The sequence below is a fragment of the Heloderma suspectum genome, chromosome 1 (assembly GCF_057233095.1).
Source record: "Heloderma suspectum isolate Gila_16-S chromosome 1, 16-S_ref, whole genome shotgun sequence".
NCBI lineage: Eukaryota > Metazoa > Chordata > Lepidosauria > Squamata > Helodermatidae > Heloderma > Heloderma suspectum.
This window is the reverse complement of record NC_139458.1, coordinates 183,320,531-183,337,798: the sequence shown is the minus strand read 5'-3', so window position 1 is coordinate 183,337,798 and position 17,268 is coordinate 183,320,531. Positions and strand designations below refer to the sequence as shown.

General features: G+C 44.6%; 1 protein-coding gene and 1 long non-coding RNA gene across 6 annotated transcripts in view; one reads left to right on the top strand and one right to left on the bottom strand.

Moving 5' to 3' along the window:
* The window catches only part of LOC146358475 (uncharacterized), a 41,850-nt gene extending 41,032 nt beyond the window's left edge, over positions 1-818 (bottom strand). The window contains exon 1 of the long non-coding RNA XR_014784614.1: positions 696-818. This is a non-coding gene — a long non-coding RNA (uncharacterized LOC146358475). The remainder of the gene's footprint in view (positions 1-695) is intronic.
* Positions 763-17,268, top strand: part of TTC21B (tetratricopeptide repeat domain 21B) — a 54,961-nt gene continuing 38,455 nt past the window's right edge. The window contains exons 1-7 of one of the 5 annotated variants that reach the window (XM_084812046.1): positions 763-1,055; positions 2,363-2,476; positions 4,943-5,072; positions 7,068-7,178; positions 12,044-12,210; positions 14,810-14,932; positions 16,952-17,109. In XM_084812046.1, the coding sequence (XP_084668172.1) occupies positions 5,015-5,072; positions 7,068-7,178; positions 12,044-12,210; positions 14,810-14,932; positions 16,952-17,109 (617 nt within the window). In that variant the 5' untranslated portion in view covers positions 763-1,055; positions 2,363-2,476; positions 4,943-5,014. Of the gene's footprint in view, positions 5,073-7,067; positions 7,179-12,043; positions 12,211-14,809; positions 14,933-16,951; positions 17,110-17,268 lie in introns of all 5 variants that reach the window. The other 4 variants (XM_084812017.1, XM_084812008.1, XM_084812026.1 and 1 more) reach the window with 4 other exon arrangements.

The following is a 17,268-nucleotide window of genomic DNA, read 5'->3' as shown; positions in this document are numbered from 1 at the left end:
GTTCACTCCCTAACATCCACACATAGCCATCCAATTGGCCAACTGCTGCACGGGTCTATGTTGTTGTGCTTCTTTTTCTACTTCTTTGGTGGAGGAAATCATGATGCTACTAGGCATGAAAACCCCACAAAGAGAACCAAAGGTTTGTTGTTGGGTTGTGAACTGTGGGTTGTTTGTGGTTAATAAACCATGGCTTGTTAGGATGGTTGGGTTCATGCACCACAACAACCCATAGTTCAGCAACAACCCACACTTAACCCATACTCTACCTTGAGCGTGGGTTTTATTTATTTATTAAATTTATTAATCGCCCATCTGGCCGGTCACCCGGCCACTCTGGGCGATGTACAACAATAAAAACAGTTTATACAATAAAATTCAACATTAAAAGCATCACATTTCTAAAATTACCCTAGCCCACCCCAAATGCCTGCCTGAACAACCATGTTTTTTTAATGCATGGCGGAAGCTCATTAAAGGCTTTTTGTGCTGTCACAGCCGCTATTGACTCGCATGCCTCCCAGATGCGTTGGACTACATCTGCCAGAACCTGGGAGATTGTGGGAATTGTAGTCCAACGCATCTGGAGGGCACTCGGTTGGGGAAGGCTGGCTTGGCCCAAAGGCATTGCCCACTGTGCCTTGCACTCCGTTCCATGGGAAACACCGGATGCATCTGACGACGTGCACCCTTACCCGGCAATGCTTCTGCCACAATCCGTTTGTGAAGTCTTGCAGGGCGCAATCCTGCGCACGTCTAGGCAGACAACAGACCTACAACTCCCAGCGTTCCCCAGCCAGCGCCGCTGACTGGGGAATGCTGAGAGTTGTAGGGCTGTTGTCTGCCTAGACGTGCGCAGGATTGCGCCCGAAGGGGCCGACTGTTTTTGCCGCGACCCCGGCGCGCGAGGCCGCCCCTCCCGAAGTCCAGGGAGAGGCCTCCCTCCCTAGGCCCCACCCAGCCGCTGACGGCGACGATGCGCTCGCGTTGGCAACGCGCGTCGCCAGAGCTGGCCGCGGCTGCTCCCGGGGGCCATGGATTCGTCCCTGCTGCAGGTTTGTGCGAGAGGCGCGCCGGCCCGCCCGCCCGCCCGCGGTCTCTCGGGCCCCCCGCGCGTCGCAGCGCCCTCCGGAAACGCGCCTCCCTTTCGCTGCGCCTTGCGCCCCTCCGGTTGCCCCTCCGCCTTTGGGCGCGGCCCCGAGACCTCGTGAAAAGAGGCAAGCAGGCTTGGGGCGAGAGAGGCCCGCCGTACCTCGCCACCATCACCTCCGCCCCTTCCAGCGTTTTTGATACGAAGTAGCAGAAATGGGGCAGTGTGGCGAGCTTCCCGTTCCCCAGCCCCGGCTGGAGCAGGCGTTGGGGTCTTGGCTGCTCAGCCGATATCATTTGCGGAGTGCCTGCGGACGGGTCAGAGCGGGTTCTCCCTCTCTCCCTCTCTCCCAAGCATAGAATAGATTAGGGTAGCCGTCCACCCTCCAGATGCTTAGGACTACCGCTCCCAGCGCTCCCACCCATACCCATGCTGGCCGGGGCTGATGGGAGTTGAAGTCGAAAACATCAGGAGGACACAAGCATAGGGAAAAGGCCCCCCTCGTCCCCCGCCCCCGATCTAGGCTAGCTATGATTACTGCAGGAAACACCAATGTTTCTGAGCTGAATAACTATAATGTCTACCATGCACATGTGTGTACATGTTTCTTTAAACGCTAGCTTAAACATGGCTAGGGGCAGTGCTGCACATTAGGAAGCAGCAGTCCATCAGGGCTCTCTTGTATATATGTCCATGGGACATACTGAAACAAATGACAGTACTTGCCCATAGGGAAAGTATGAATGTCCATAGGGAAACATAGAATTCTACCTGCCCATAGGGAAACATGGGTTTCTACCTATGTTTCCCTGTGGGCATTCAGGATCTTCCTATGGGCAGGTAGAAGCCTATGTTTCCCTATGGGCATTCATGGTTTCCCTGTGGGAAGTACTGTCATTTGTTTTAGTATGTCCCTGTGTCCACTACCTCTTTACATAAGCTTTCCTTTTCTTTATACTTTCGTGATAGTTCATATATTGCAGAGCAACACATTTTGGTTTTCCATAGAGCATACACCCAACAGGGAGTTGCAGTCATTTCCATCACCCTGATAAGTTTAGCTGTACCAGCCTTCCTCAACTTGGTGCCCTCCAGAGGTGTTGGACTACAACCCCATCATGCTGTCTGGGGATGATAGGGGTTGGAGGGCACCAGGTTGGGGAAGGCTGACCTGTATGATATACGTGTTTGCCAGTGCAGGTTGATCACATTGGTGCTTCGCAGTTTTAAGTGTCTAATTGAAACCGCTTAGATTCACACTTAAAAACATAGGGTTGATCTGCTCCTGGAAGAGTCCTGTGCAACTTAGTAGGGCCCTGCTGTCCATACCCTACAACCACGCATGTACATGGGCAGCACAATGGAGGCATTTGCAAGAAATATAAGGTGAGTGTATCCAGCCACCCTTCTATGTGCCACGCAGGTAAATTGTGCTTTTGGCCACACTCTTGAATATATGGAGCCTGTAATGTGTGAAGCCGCATTTGTTCACTGACAAAAATACCAGTGCATATGCATGTACCATGTAAGATGTGAATCAGCAATAAAATACTTGGATTTCTCTTCTTAGTGCTAAATGTATTATTTATTTAAAATATTTCTTGGCCATCTTTCAGGGCAGAAGCCCTCCCAAGGCAATAAAACACATAAAAGCAGTTAAAATATTAAAAGCAATAAAAACATAAACACAGTAAAATAGCAATAAAAATGACAATAAAAGCCAACAATAAAACCACCAGCAACAACAATGGCAATAACAGCTCTGATCCAGTACCTATATATATATATACAATATATAGGGTGTGGAGGGATATAGTCCTTCTGCAGGTTGAATACTTTTATTCCTCTTTGCTACTTAAAAAATAGTGAGGGGAAATGCCCATGCCAGTGCTACGGCCCCATCTCAGAGAACTAAACATATAAATATCGTAAGCAAGCAGTTTCTTGAGTGACAAGAGTGTAGCTTTGCTGCTGTTCTTTTTTTTCTTTTTTACAATGTGCAAAATGAGCACTCCTCTTATTTATTATTACATTTATGTCCCATCTTTTTTTCCTCTTGCAAGGAACCAAAGGCGGCTTACGTGGCCCTCCACCTCTCCATTTTTGGTCACAACAACCCTGTGAGATAGGGTAGGCTGAGAGTCAGTGACTGGCCCATATTCACCCATTGAGCTTTGCGGCCAAGTGGGGACTAGATCCCAGGTCTCCAGAGTCCCAGTCCAGCACTAACCACTGTACCACATTGGCTCTCTCCTCCCTCCCTCCCTCTCTGTGTTATATGTTACAACAGGAGGATCTTTAGTCTCTAAAGAAGTAAACAGTGAACATTAAAATGTAAAATTATCAGAGGGAGCTAAGTAGCCATTCCTCATAACATGAAGCATAAGAGCTCTATGGCACTCATTCAACCTCATTGAGCACAGAACTTTTAATAAGGATGGGTGTGCTAGGATAATTTTTTCCTGTGACAAAATAGCACAATTTACAAAATCTAGAGGTCTGATTTGGGAGGAGGAAGGTGGAGAGTGGAGGAGTTGCTACACCTATATTTACACCAGTGGTTTTCAAAAGCTGTACTCCAAGGAACCTTGGACTTTCTTGGAAGCTTATCAAGGGTTGCTCCATAAGAACATCAGTAATTGGAGGAACATCAGAGAATGCCAAGGAGAGACTGGACAGCCATCTGTCAGGGATGCTTTAAACTGGATTCCTGCACTGAGCAAGGGGTTGGCCTAAATGGCCCCTTCCAACTGTATCATTCTAATGGCAGGCAATCATTACTGAAAGTTGACTAGTGTGTGGCACTCCTGAATCTTCCTGCACAAAGTGCAGCTGCATGAGAGTGCCGTGTCTAGAATGCATTCTCAGTTCACGCTGGGCAACAGTGAGCCCAAAGGAACCTGCCTAGTATCATCTATCAGCTTTCCCGTAACACTTCCCAGAATGCTTTGCAACATGCTGAGGTTCTACATTCCACCCCTCCATCCTGGGGCTCCTCAGCGGATGGACTGATGTGGAGATGATTCCCTGAAAGCAGAAAGTTTGAAAACCTCCGCTATGAGGGTAGAAAGCAGTGGGTTAAACTCCGTTCAGGGCCATCCGAGGGAGTTAGGATGGGTTGGAGCTAGAATAAAGTTAGCTGGATGTACCAATATGGTAGACTGTCTGGTAGCTATGTTAGATTTTAGAAAGAAGCAGGGAAAGATAGTTTGAATGGTGTTGCTAGTTTAAAAGGGAACTTCACAAATAAAGACTGTTCTCTGAAATAAAGGAACATGTGTTATACGTTTATTATATAAGAGGACAATGCTTTTGAAAAGCAACGTACCTCAAGACAGCTATAAGTATATGCATGACGTAAGTAGACAAAGATTTTGTCATTTCGCTTTAGTACAGAAGGAGACCATGAGGTTCCACAAAGAAGGAGAAAGCTTTCTTTTCCAGGCAGCGAGCAATCCTAGAATACTAAGGGAGCAATCCTATGGCCATTAGACGGTGGCTAGACGGCCATAGGATATGGTGTTATCTGGTAACTGACCTTGGAGCCTGCGCTCCTTGCAAGAGGAGCGCGGAGTGGCCGAAAAGGGGTGTTCCTGCTGGGTGTTCTGGGGTGGGGAGGGCGGAAATGCCTGTATGACACATCCAATCTAGCCAAAAATGCAGGGCAGGAGGAGTGCAGAGGGAACGATCCCCTCCGTGCTTTTCCTGCCCTGCACTGGATAGGCGGTCGCCTCCGAACTCGGCTATCTGGATAGGATTGCACCCTAACTCTCCCAAGCTTTCCCCCCCCTCTGTCTTATTGGTGTACTCAGCTGCTTGATTGTGTTAATCCAAGTAACCATTTTGTTTCAGGCTTTAATTAATTACTATTGCCAGGAAGGCTATTTTCATCATGTTCAAACAGTTGCCAATGAAGGCCTTAAGATGTTCGGCAGTGACCCGGTGTTCCTTTTCTACCGTACTTATGGCGTACTGATGGAAGGTAACCATTTTCTGAGTATCTTTAGAAAGTTTTAAATCTTGTTACTTGTCCAAAGGCACAGCTGCTGTCCAGCTTCTTTTCACGAAATGGAACTGATTTTTTACAGCTTGCTCTTTGGCCTATTTACTTGGAAGGAAGTCTCACTGCATTCAGTGGGGTTTGCTCCCAGTAAAAGCTGCTTAAGATTGCAGCCTCAAACTAATCACATATTCACTGCCACATATTAAGGGTCTATACAGCAGCCCCTAAAGTTTTGTACGTAAACATTTGATCTGGCAGTAAAACACACATGTAGCCAGCGCTGCTCCTCCTCTTTCTCACCTTGACCATTGTCTGGGCCAGAGTGAGAGGAAGGTGAACAAGCAGGTTGCCATGGTGAAGAGCATGAACCTCCAGGGGGCTCTTGTCAGTAGGCCTCTGCTGGGGAGTGGGCCTTTGGCAGGTGCCCAACCATGCTTACCTTTGACACCAGCCTTGATTGTGTGATAGATAATATTGGGAATTGGTCCTGGAAGTGAGAGAACTAGTCAGATCCTTCCTCGGCTATGAAGTTCGTTGTGTGAGATGCACTTTTTTCAACCAAACCTATATCACATGACTTTTATGTAAGGATAAAAGAGAGGATATTATGTAACATATTCAGTTTATCGAACTCAAAGAAAATACATTCTCATAAATAGCAAGGTGGGTTTTATTACCCCTTTTACTTAAAATGCATGTGCTGGGAAGAGGAGTGTGACTTGAGCAACAATGTAAACACACTGAAGCTGCAATCCTATGTACACTTACCTAGGAATAAGCCCCATTGAACTCAGTGGGGCTTACATTTGAATACACATGCCTAGGATTGCAGTGTTATTTCCTGTTATGACCTCCCTCGCTGCTGTGGCAGCTGAGAGCGTCCTGTTGCAAGGGGAGGGATTTATGGATTTGTCAGTCCTGTAGTTCATGCTTCTTCTAAGGAGCTCAGAGCATGTTGCGAGGGCAGTCTGGGAGGCTGTGACATTCCTAAGACCATTCAGCTGAGACGCAGGAATTACAAGCGCTTGGATCCAAAGACAAGTTAATTTTAAGAGGTACACTGAACAACAACAACAACAACATAATGAAACTTCTCTGTCCTCCCTCCGTGCAGCCAGCTGTGACCTCCCGAAAAGCCTCTCCAGAGTGTTGGGGACGTTTCCTGCACACAGCAAGCTGCCTTATACCATGTCAGACCATTGGTCACTCTCACTCAGTATTGTCTGTACTGACTATCCGTGGCACTCCAGGGTTTCGGACGTTTCCAGGCCTACCTGGAGTGCCAGGGATTTAACCTGAGACTTTGGGCATGCAAAGCACATCCTCTACTACTGGGCCACAGCCCTTTCCCTGTGGAATGAGGCACACTGGAGGCTTCTGAGGAAGAGAGAATCACCCCAAATAGGGTTTGGATCCAGTCCTGCACCCCCCTGCATCACATTCGATATTGTTCAGGAGGGCCTCCTGCCCCTCCAGAGAGACCTTTTGGGGGTCACAGGTGGCTTCAGGGGGAGGACTGGATAGGAAACTTTCTTTCCATGAACTTCCTTAGTGTAATTTGCTATAGTATCTTAATTCAAGGTGTGTAGGTGGAATGATGTTTTGTTCCCTTCCTTTGCAGTCTTCTCCTCATGACAAATGATTCTTCTTTATGAAAGGAGGGGCACTGTACAATTTTCTGTGGCTGGACTCTACTTTCTTTAGATGTCTCCTGAATCTTATTACTTTAAGTATTAAATAATCATTGTAGTAATAACTGTAAGGCTGAAAATATGCATTTTATTGCAACTCTTCAGAATGTGAAATTCACATTTTACTTCATATATGTCTGTGTGTGTATAAATATATGCCATGAGATATTTTAATTGTATCCATGATAGTAAAGTACTTAACAACTGAGATGAGTAGACCTGTGAAGTAGATATCGTGTTGCACAAGAAAATGTAGCTTACTGTCTTGAATGTGTTTCCATAGGGCACATCCAAGAGGCTCTTCTCGATCTTGAATCTATTAAAAACAAGCAGGATGTTTCCCTTTGCGTGCTGATGGCACTGATCTATGCCCATAAAAAGGGCTCCAATCCAGGTATAGTTTCAGTTATCCTTAATAAAGCCACATGGACTCTGAACTGTTATGTCATTGTGCATGCTTGTTATACTTTACTTCTCCTTCCAGTTTAATATGAAAGTACAAGTGGGATCCACATAATATTTTGCAGTGTATGCTCACCATGTAATAGGAGTGCTCCTGTTCAGGCTTCCAGTCAGCCATGCCCTCCTCCAGTGGTCCATTCCACACACCCACACCCGCATTTTTCTTTTCTAGCTGCCACTTCGCCATTCCACAGCTACTGATCTTGCTCAGTACCCATTAGGCTGCTTTTGAGGGGGTGTTGCCCCCTTAGTTTGGGAAGGGGGGGGGACACAAGATTTTTTTTTTTTTGTACTTCTGCAAACCTCAGAGTTCCCCTGAGGATGCTGATACTTCCTTCTTGTTTCTCAGTGGCCCTGTTTTGGCTCCATGTCCATTGGCACTCGCCACCTGAGTTTGCTATGCGAGGGACTGATTGTAAACTGTCCTGAGCTTTTTGGATGGGATGAAAACCAAGGTACTTCTTTATGGAGTGTAGGAGCAGTATCCTATTTGACACTACCCCTAACATAAATTGTGTTGCACTAGTGTAAGCAACCTTTAGCACAACAGCAATCCTTTGCTGGTGCGATGGGTTTTCTGGGGAAACCCGTCACACCAGCAAACACTATTGGCTTCTCTTTCTGGGACTGACCTTGGCTTGCCTCCAGATTACCTTGCTGGGTAAGGCACAGCCCTGCAGTGATCTTTATCTTTGTGCAGGCCCATACAGGTGGTCACAGGACCCCTTCAATGTGTGACAGAAGATGTCTATTTCAAGTACAATTATATTAGAACAGAACTTTCTAGAATATAACTCATTAGCTGGAGCAGAGTTCCCAATCTTCCTAGACAGTGACTTCATCTCAAGCAGTCACAGCAGTTAGATTTGCTTTATTAATAATTCGGATCATGTTTAATATGCTACAGTCATCTCTGCAATGTGACATTAAGGCAGGGGTGGGCCACTTGTGGCCCGCCAAATGTTTTGGCCTACAATTCCCATCAGCCCTAGCCAGCAAAGCCAATTATGAGGGACCATGGGAGTTGTAGGCGAAAACATTTGGAGGGCCACAAGCAGCCCACCCCTGCAATAAGATCTAATTTACACAACTGCTTCAGCCATGATTTCCACCTGCTTCAGACACTACTGAGGCAGTTTTGTGATGCCATAGGCTAAATTTAGCTTATGTCACACCATTGTTACCCACCTGTAGTGTGGTTTGCAGAGGTGTGTTAAAAAGCTCAGTCTGTCTATAGAGACCCAGCTTTCCCCATGGCTGCCACATGTTGGAATGGTCAGATAAATCAGCAGCAGTAACAGCATAATGTACTGATAGAATAGATGGAGTACTTCATGATGATGCATTTGCATAGTTTCATTCCCCACCCCCGCAAATATGCAGGTATTGTTGTGTTTTAGGACTGGGTAGTTAATAACTCCACAGAAGTCTTTTTTTATAACTAAGCTTAGAATAAGTTAAGCTAATAAGCATTCCTGCAAACTCTTGCTGGGATCTGTAAATGTATTAGTTCCAATGAGTTGCTTTTTTTTGTCTATGCTATGTGAGTTGCTTTTTTTTGTCTATGCTATGTGAGTTGCTTTTTGATTCACATGTAACTAGCCCATTGTTTGATCACCTTAAACATTAAAGCCCACCAGTTACGTTTGTGCAGCTTGCGTTAGCAAACATATAATTAATAGATAGTGGTTGACACAGGGAGTGGATCTGTAGAACCAATTGTGATTTTTGTAGTTACACTTCAGCGTAGAAGTGTGCTCTAGATACACAAAAGTGTCTACTCAAGAAGTAAGTCCCATTGAGTTCAAGGTGAGTTATTGCATTCTAAATCAACATATGTAATGCAATCCTGTGCAATACTCATTCAGAACTAAGTTCCATTAAGTTCAATGGAACTTACTCCTAGATAAGTGTGTATAGGCTTGCAGCCTAACAATACTTGTCCTCTTGAAGACCAACTAGAAAATTTTTAATTTTTTTAAAAGAATGGATGTTCCAGAAACTAACAAAGAAATTAGCATTACTGTATGATATCCTAAACTACTTGCTATATAAGTGCTGAATTTTCCTTAGAGACTCATCAATTTTTCTAGATTGTATCTGAAGGAAGAAAATTACTAAACTGTATGTCTGGCTTCTATGCAGGGCCCCATCTACACGGAGATGGTTTCTGGGGCGTGTTCCGTCTAAATCCGTATTTTCATGAATTCAGGTTTGGTCTGCCAGCAGCACATGAAGCCAGAAAAGCAGAGTATATATTACATAAAAACCTGCTTTCACAGGGCAAATGGCACCAGAAAATGCAATACTTTGGGGTTGGGTGGGCGGAGTCCTGCGAGTAGAATGGAATGAGCAAGGCTAGAACAGTGTTGTCATGGCTCAGCGAATGAGCAAGGTTTGCTCCCTGCCCCTCTCCCTTCTCCTCTGCTCAGTGAAGTGCAAAGCAAGAGGTGAGTTACGCCTGTGTAGTTTACCCCACACCTCTCTGATGTCCACCATTTCTGTTTAGAGATGTGTTATTCACTGCACCGCTCCCCGCATCCATGTAATGGTGGAGAATGAGTTATTGCCCCGTGCACACGTTGAGATAACACCTCTGCCCATCTCCCTCATTTCTCTGCAGAAATGACAGTCAATTAGATGCCAAATTTAGGGAACCTCTATTTGCGGTTACCGTGTTTTTGTGCAAAATCCTAGTCATAAATAACACATTTTGGATTTTGCGCAAAGTGTGTGGGGATAAGGCTTCTTGCCCGCATCTGTCCTCATTGGCTTGCTCACTGAAGTGCAGTGGAATAGACTGCTACTTCAAAGTAGACATTGTTCGGTTGCAGTTAGTTTATGCCCCTTGCTTATAATCTCTGTCACACCTTCCCTTATTGCGCTACTGAGCAGTAACATGACTGAAGTTACGCAACCGCAGTCCAACGTGTACATGAGACACTGTTCAGCGGTAAAGGGCTGCTGAGTTATCCTTGTCAAAAGTTACTTCAGTAGACATGTTCTAGATATTCTTTTCTACACCTTTTTCCCATCTTCATAATGTCCTATATTGAAGCCGCACAACTTTGAAATAGTGGAAGTGGGGGGAGGACAGGGGACGGCCCATACAACAAGGTGTGTTTTGCTGATGTAACAGGAAAACACACCTTGACCAGTCATAGCCAGGTCACAGACACATCTCTAGGCATGCCCAGTACCCAGAATGAAATTCGGGGGTACAGGGCACACTACAGCAGATCCACAGGGGAACCGTGTTTGAGGGGAAAATGCAGTTACCTTTGAGGAAATGCATCTTTTGCAGAGGGAAGCTGCACAGTTCCTGCAGAATGGTGCCAACGTCATGTTGATGACCGTGATGTGCTCTCCACGCTAAATTGCCCGTATAGATTGGCCCCAGGACTAAACGAGTATTTCAAACGCCTAGAGGACAGCATCCATATTTCAGGCACCTGCTTTGAACAGGATGGGGGGATAGGGACAGACTTCCCAACATTTAGGTAGCAGCGTCAATTTTCTGTGTAACTGGATGCATCATATTTTTCTAACTTTTTGTTTTACTGTTTTATCGTTGTCATTATAATAACTGAACCCCAATTTTATGAATCTGCAAATGTATTCTATTGGCAAGTAGCATACCTAAGACTGGAAATAAGACTGAGGAATCCTACACATGTCTACTCAGGAGTAAGTCACACTGTGTTAGATAGGGCTTATTCCTTTGTAACTGTATTTAAGATTATAGTCTAATGCTACAGTCCTGTACCCAGTTTCTTGGGAGTAGACCCCACTGAACTCGTTGAGACTTACTTCTGCATAAACATGTATAGGATTGTAGCCTGAGGTGCAGTCCTTATACTCACTTCCCAGGTAAGTGAGGATAGGACTGCACCATAGGCTACAATCCTATACTCACTTACCTGGGAAGAAGTCCCACTGTGGGACGTACGACGTAGACTTGCACAGGATCATGCTGTAACTCTGCCATTCCGAAACGTCATACAACTGAACACTGGACATGTTGGGCCTGTACACATTGACGGTCATAATATACGTATATAATTACATGATGGCATCTGATAGAGTTGCATTACTTCAATTTCCCCCCATGATCTTCCTAGAAAGAGAAGACCTTAACCTTCGATGCATTGAAGAGCTTGCAAATATCTCTATATGAAAATGTTAGGGGTTTTTTGGTATTGTTTGTGTGCGTGCGCCAGGCTACAGTTGGCTGTCATCTCTGAGCCCTATTCCTGCCCTGCCCCCCTGTTGTGTGATCAGCTGTGATATAATGAAATGTGAAAAGGTTGGGGACACCTTGCTCCTATGCAATCTATATGAAGGAAGTGAAATGACACTTTGGGGAAGACCTCAAGATGATTAGGGACAGGATGGGCTAGTGCTGTTGGCAGGAAGTTGAGGCAGATGCAGGAATAATGGACGGAGCAGGTTCAGAGCTGGCCACCTGTCAGGGGTGCTTGTTGTTGTCGTTCAGTCGTGTCCCGACTCTTCGTGACCCCATGGACCATAGCACGCCAGGCCTTCCTGTCCTGCGCTCATGAGTGGATTTCCTCAGGGGGTTAGACTAGAACACATTTGAGTCTCCCAACTCTATGATTATTTTTATTTTTTTGGCCTTACTAACATTCTGTTGTTGCTGTGGTAGTGTTTTGTTTCTGTTGCATAACATTTTGCGGTAAAACTGCAGTAAACCAAAAGCACTATTCAGCAACAGGCCATTTCTGGATATAAGCTATACAATTCCAGTAACTGCTGTTTTTTACTGCTTTGTTTCAGATCGTGAAGTCATCTTGGAACTAGATGGTAAACTGAAGGAGCATCGTAAGACAGCAGGACAGGAGGCCTTGTATTTTGCAGGCTTATTCTTGTGGCATAGTGGCCGCCACGAGAAGGCCCGCGAATATGTTGACAGGATGATCAAGATTTCTAATGGTAGTAAGGAGGTAGCCCATTTCTTATAGTCACACTTCATATCTGTAAGCCTGCGTGCTGTGAAACAGGACTTGTTAGCCCTCAGCTATGTTGAGTCATCCTGCAGATCACAGCCCATTATAACTGCTTCATTTAACACCCAAGGGACGTTTTGGCAGAGTCAGTACTGTTAAAAACTAGCCTGATCATTTCTCTTTAGTTAGCTGTTAAGCAAGTCTGGTTCATTAAGTGAAACGAGTCAGTGGCCAATAGCATAATTTGAGGCAACTAAGCAGTCTAATGGTTCTGTATCACAGATGCTTCCAGTATTTGGTTTTTCATTTTTGTACTTACATTAAGACGCCATGTTCCCTGCTTGAATGTTGGCGTGTTCCATGGGTTGTATATGTAGTGGTGGCTTAGCACAGGGGTAGCATACATCTGCCCCCCGCTGCCCGTCAGCCACAGTCCCCACAGCTTCCCACGGCTGTACTGCTGGAATTCAAACCAGATTTGTCCACTGTAACCTTCTGTGGGGGTTTGCTGCTGAAAATCAGTGGCAAATCGGCAATGCCTTTTGGCTGCCACACCCTGCAGAATTCTGTAAGTTGGCAGCAGGAGTGCAGCCCATGGTGTGGAGCAGGGTGTGTGTGTTCAGGGGGTGAAAATGGCCCCTAGACCTCACGAAGTTGCCCACCTTTGCCTTAGCGGAAAGCACTTCTGCTCACACACGTTGGGGGACCCAGTTTTCATTGATCCCTCCTACCTGCTGCAGCCCTCTGCACCATATCTCATTCCATTCTGGAGGGTCCCAGAACCCTCAGGAGCTGCTTGGGGGGTGCATGCAGGGTGCTGCAGTGGATAAGGAAGATCGGGGAATGCTGGGTGCTTTGCCTTAGGTGAATGGAGGTACTTTCCACTAAGGCAAAGCCACCATTGGATTCAACCCCATCAACTTTAAACTGAAGAATCCTGAATTCATTTGAATGCTTTCCCATCAATCAGTTCCATATAAATAAGGAAATGGAGTATTATGGAAGTGATTAGAGTAGAGAAGATTATTGAAAGTCATAAGGCTGTTGAGCATTTTTGGACCCCTTGGCTCACTACTGCCGTCTGAGACCACTGTCGTCTCTAACCTGTAACCCTCTCCCTGACATTAGAGCTGCTCAGCCAAGGCAGGAGGCTTCACCCCTGGCATATTATTAAGACTTTGTTACATTGGGATTAGAAGCAGCAGAGTTTAAATGATTTTGCACTCAGCGTTTCCCATTTAACACAGCTTAAAACTAAAGTAACAGCTTTGCAAGAGAGGCCATGTCATGGCTATAATCTAAAAGAACCAGGTTTGTGCATGGAGGAGATTTCATTGTGCTTTCATTTCAAATGATCAAGTGGATCTTGTGTGTACAGATGTTTCGCTTATCAAAATTGTGACCCGGCATATCTCCTGCGTGATCATGTAAGCATTTCCCTGCTGTGGATCACATAGTATATCTAATATTTTGAATAATATGTATGGTATTGCCATGCTCATGTGTGCCATTGTAAACATGGCTCTGGAAGATTCCAGTTGAGTCGCTAGAGGACCTTGGACAAGTCTGTCATTCTCAACCATGGTTCCCAGTTTGTGGAATAGAGGAAGTGATCTATTTCACATGGGTTTTGTAAAGATAAATGTAGTTGTTGTTTTTTACCTGTATAATCTTATACATGTCTAAGATTATATGGTGGGCCACTTTCCCTACCAGCGCCCTGGGTGGTGGTGGCAAGATTGGGACTTGGGTTCATACAGTAATGGGATGGGTGAATGAGAAAAAGGCTGCCCCCAAACTTGCATGTGATACCTTCAGCCCACCAGGACCCCTTTTCCCTGAAAGGGGGTGCAGGGCGGGGAAACCAGCGAGCAACTTGTTGGGTTATAAAAACCAAGAACTAGGATTTATTTAACAGGAAAGGGAAAGTGGATAGGAACCAAAACAAACATTCGAATGAATAAACAATTTAAAGAAAGTCTCTAAACAATACAATAGGGAGAATGGAGTCCAGTAATTCTATAGTCCACAAATGTAGGGTTATTTCTTAAGGCCTGTCTCTAGATGAGCAGTCAGGACTCAGATGTATCTGGACTAGGCCTTAGTACTAACAGTTGGTTGTGGAACAGCTGCTGACTGGTAACTGAGAGAGGGCAGAACGCTTCTCCTGCTCTCCTTCCTGGTCTTTTCTCAGCCTCCTCAGGATCTCTCTCCCCCAACGCTTCACGATTTCCTCAGAGCCTTCCTTCACAATCTCTGTCTCCTTTTCTCTCCTCTCAGTCTCCTCAGAATCTTTCCCTCCTCCCTTTTCACAGCCCGCTCATCAGGGTCAAAAAGGGTTGAGCTCCTGGCATTTCACCAGAGAGCTGCACTGCACAGGGCTACACTGAGAAATAAGCCCCGTTGAGTTCACTGGGACTTACTTCCAGGTGTGTCTATAGGGTTGCTGCCTAAAGCACTTTAAGAAATGTAGGGCGCAATCCTATGCATCTTTAGACAAAAAAAAGTCTTACAAGTCCCAGGAGCTGTAGGACTTTTTTCTGTCTAACATGCATCGGTTGTGCCCTTAATGTTTTAATTTTGCTTTTCCTTACAGGGATTGATTTTGAAAGGATGGCTTGATGTCAGCTCTGGAAAAGAAGCAAGTATTAAAAAAGCGGCAAAATATTTTGATGAAGGGCTGCAAAGTGGGAATGATATATTTGGCCTGATGGGTAAGGTAAGTCTATATTAAAATAAGTGTTTGATCCTATCCCATTACAGAACAAACACAGCAACTGATGTAGACTGATGCAGCACAGATTGCTGTACACTGCAGTCCGGGGTACTTGACTTGGGTACTGGAGTTAGTCCTAAGCTTGGAATTCACTAAAGCTTATGTGCTGTGGGAATGCAGGTCTGAACAACCTTAATGCAATTTCAGAATGCAGCCCGCTGTTTCTCTTCACTCTCATTTTGTTATTTTGGAGTGGTATGGGTAGTGGGTGCCAGCTGCAAAACATCAGGGACTCCAGCAGAGTTCATCTGTAGAATTAAGTCATTTTTCCACCATAACATCAGTTATTTTTATTTGTTTTGGCATATCCTGCTTGATCATGAGGGCAACTAGCAGCAGTTTAATTGTATATATGGTCCCTTAAGCGCTTCGTCAATAGTTGGGTCAAATGTACCCCAGCAATGCTGAAAAAATTCAAAGAATTTCTATGAATGTCTCGCACAATTCCCATGTTTGAGGTATTCCTCAACCATGCTGAGGTTTTGAATTGCCATTGGTGCAGGGGCCTCCCTCCTAAATCTAGTGAAAAATTGATATGTTTATTTTCACAGCTTTGGGGGTTAATTCTGCCCCTACTGAAATGACTGAGACAACTGAATAACCCCTAGCACCTTATATGCATGGTTTACGTGACCCTGCAAAATGCTGTTTAATTTTTTAGGTGCTCTTCATGTTTAGAGATGCTTAGACTGGAATCTGTTCTTTCCTTTTCATGTGAGGGTGAGAACAAAATGTTTCGTCTATTTGCATAAAAATGGCAAATTCACACTTCTAAAAATATTGCTATAAACAGTATTAGGAGTCTGTAGGATCCCACAGGTTTACAAAACTGTTTAGAAACCTGAATTATTATTATTATTATTATTATTATTTTAAATCAAGTTAAAACCGTCCTTGTGAGCAAGAATAACTGTTTTCTCACCATAGCTTTGCCAAGTTCATGAGGAGCAATACTTACTGATTCTGCTTTTGGAGTCATTTTTATCCTAATTGCAAGACTCTCCCAAAATGCTTTATGCTATATAAAAATGTTACAAATTGATGAACAATTAGTGCCATTTAGTGGAAGATGCCCAGTAAGGCAGTATGTACCATCCAAAACCAGAAAGTATGGCAGAAAATTCTGGCTGTGTTGTAGTTTCAAACTATCATATTTATTTATTTACAGCATTTTTACCCTGCTCTTCAGCCAAAAAATGCTCCCAGCACAGCTTACAAAGATTAATAATGAAAGAACCCATGCCCTCAGGCTTACAGTCTAAAAGACACAACACAAAAGGAAAAGGGATTGGAAGGGAAGAGGAAAAAAACCAAAACACAGTCATCAGTTCTTAATTTCAAAGTTTTTATAGGTGTTCTTTCTGACAGGAAACGGTGAAAATAAGCTCCCTGCAGCTGTTCCTTCTCTGGCTGATAGAGGGGCCAGGTTGGTCTCCCCTTTGCTGTGTTGTTTATTTTGGACATTTATCTTGGATCGATGGACGTTTATGATGCTTACATTTATAAGGGAAAGGAAGAATGTGTGAGAGAAAGAAAACAATGAGGAAACACCCTCCCCAAAATGTTAAACTATTGAATCTTCCCCTGACATGTGGCAGTTCTCAGCTGTTCTGGCAGTAGGCAAGTGTATTTGACTGTCTCCCTTGCCAGACTGCCCTTAGTGTGTCCCTGAGAGTCATTCTCCTTTTTAGGGGACTTCACCAAATGTCTCTTTCTTCATTATTTCCAAGCAGTAAGTTGTAACAGCAATTCTTCAATCACTTCTGTTAAAGAGGCACTGCTAAACACCTGCTTTTAACTTATTTCTCCAGATACATTTTCTGAAGTATATTTTCATATATTTGAGGCTGGAATAATGCTGTTTATTGTTGTGTTCTGTAGAAGATGTTTCTTTTCCACTTGAAAATGTGGCTGCTCCCTCAGCAAGGAAAATGATTAAGTGGTTACTTCATCTTTTGTTAGGCACAATATTTTGAAGTGCGCCAGAATTACTCAGGAGCCTTGGAGATTGTGAATCAAATAATAGCCAATTTCCCACACTTCCTTCCTGCTTTTATAAAGAAAATGAAGCTACAGCTGGCTTTGCAAGACTGGGAACAGGCAACAGAGACTGCACACAGGTGGAGTATACTTAATTGCTCTTGTTTAGATTAATTAAAAATCCTGTTGCATCTGAGCTGCAAGTTTTTTTCAATAGACATGGGTATAAAAGAGGATGGTACCATTTTTTTAGTATCCCCTAGTATCCCCACCCCCGCCCCCATCCCCATCCCCATCTT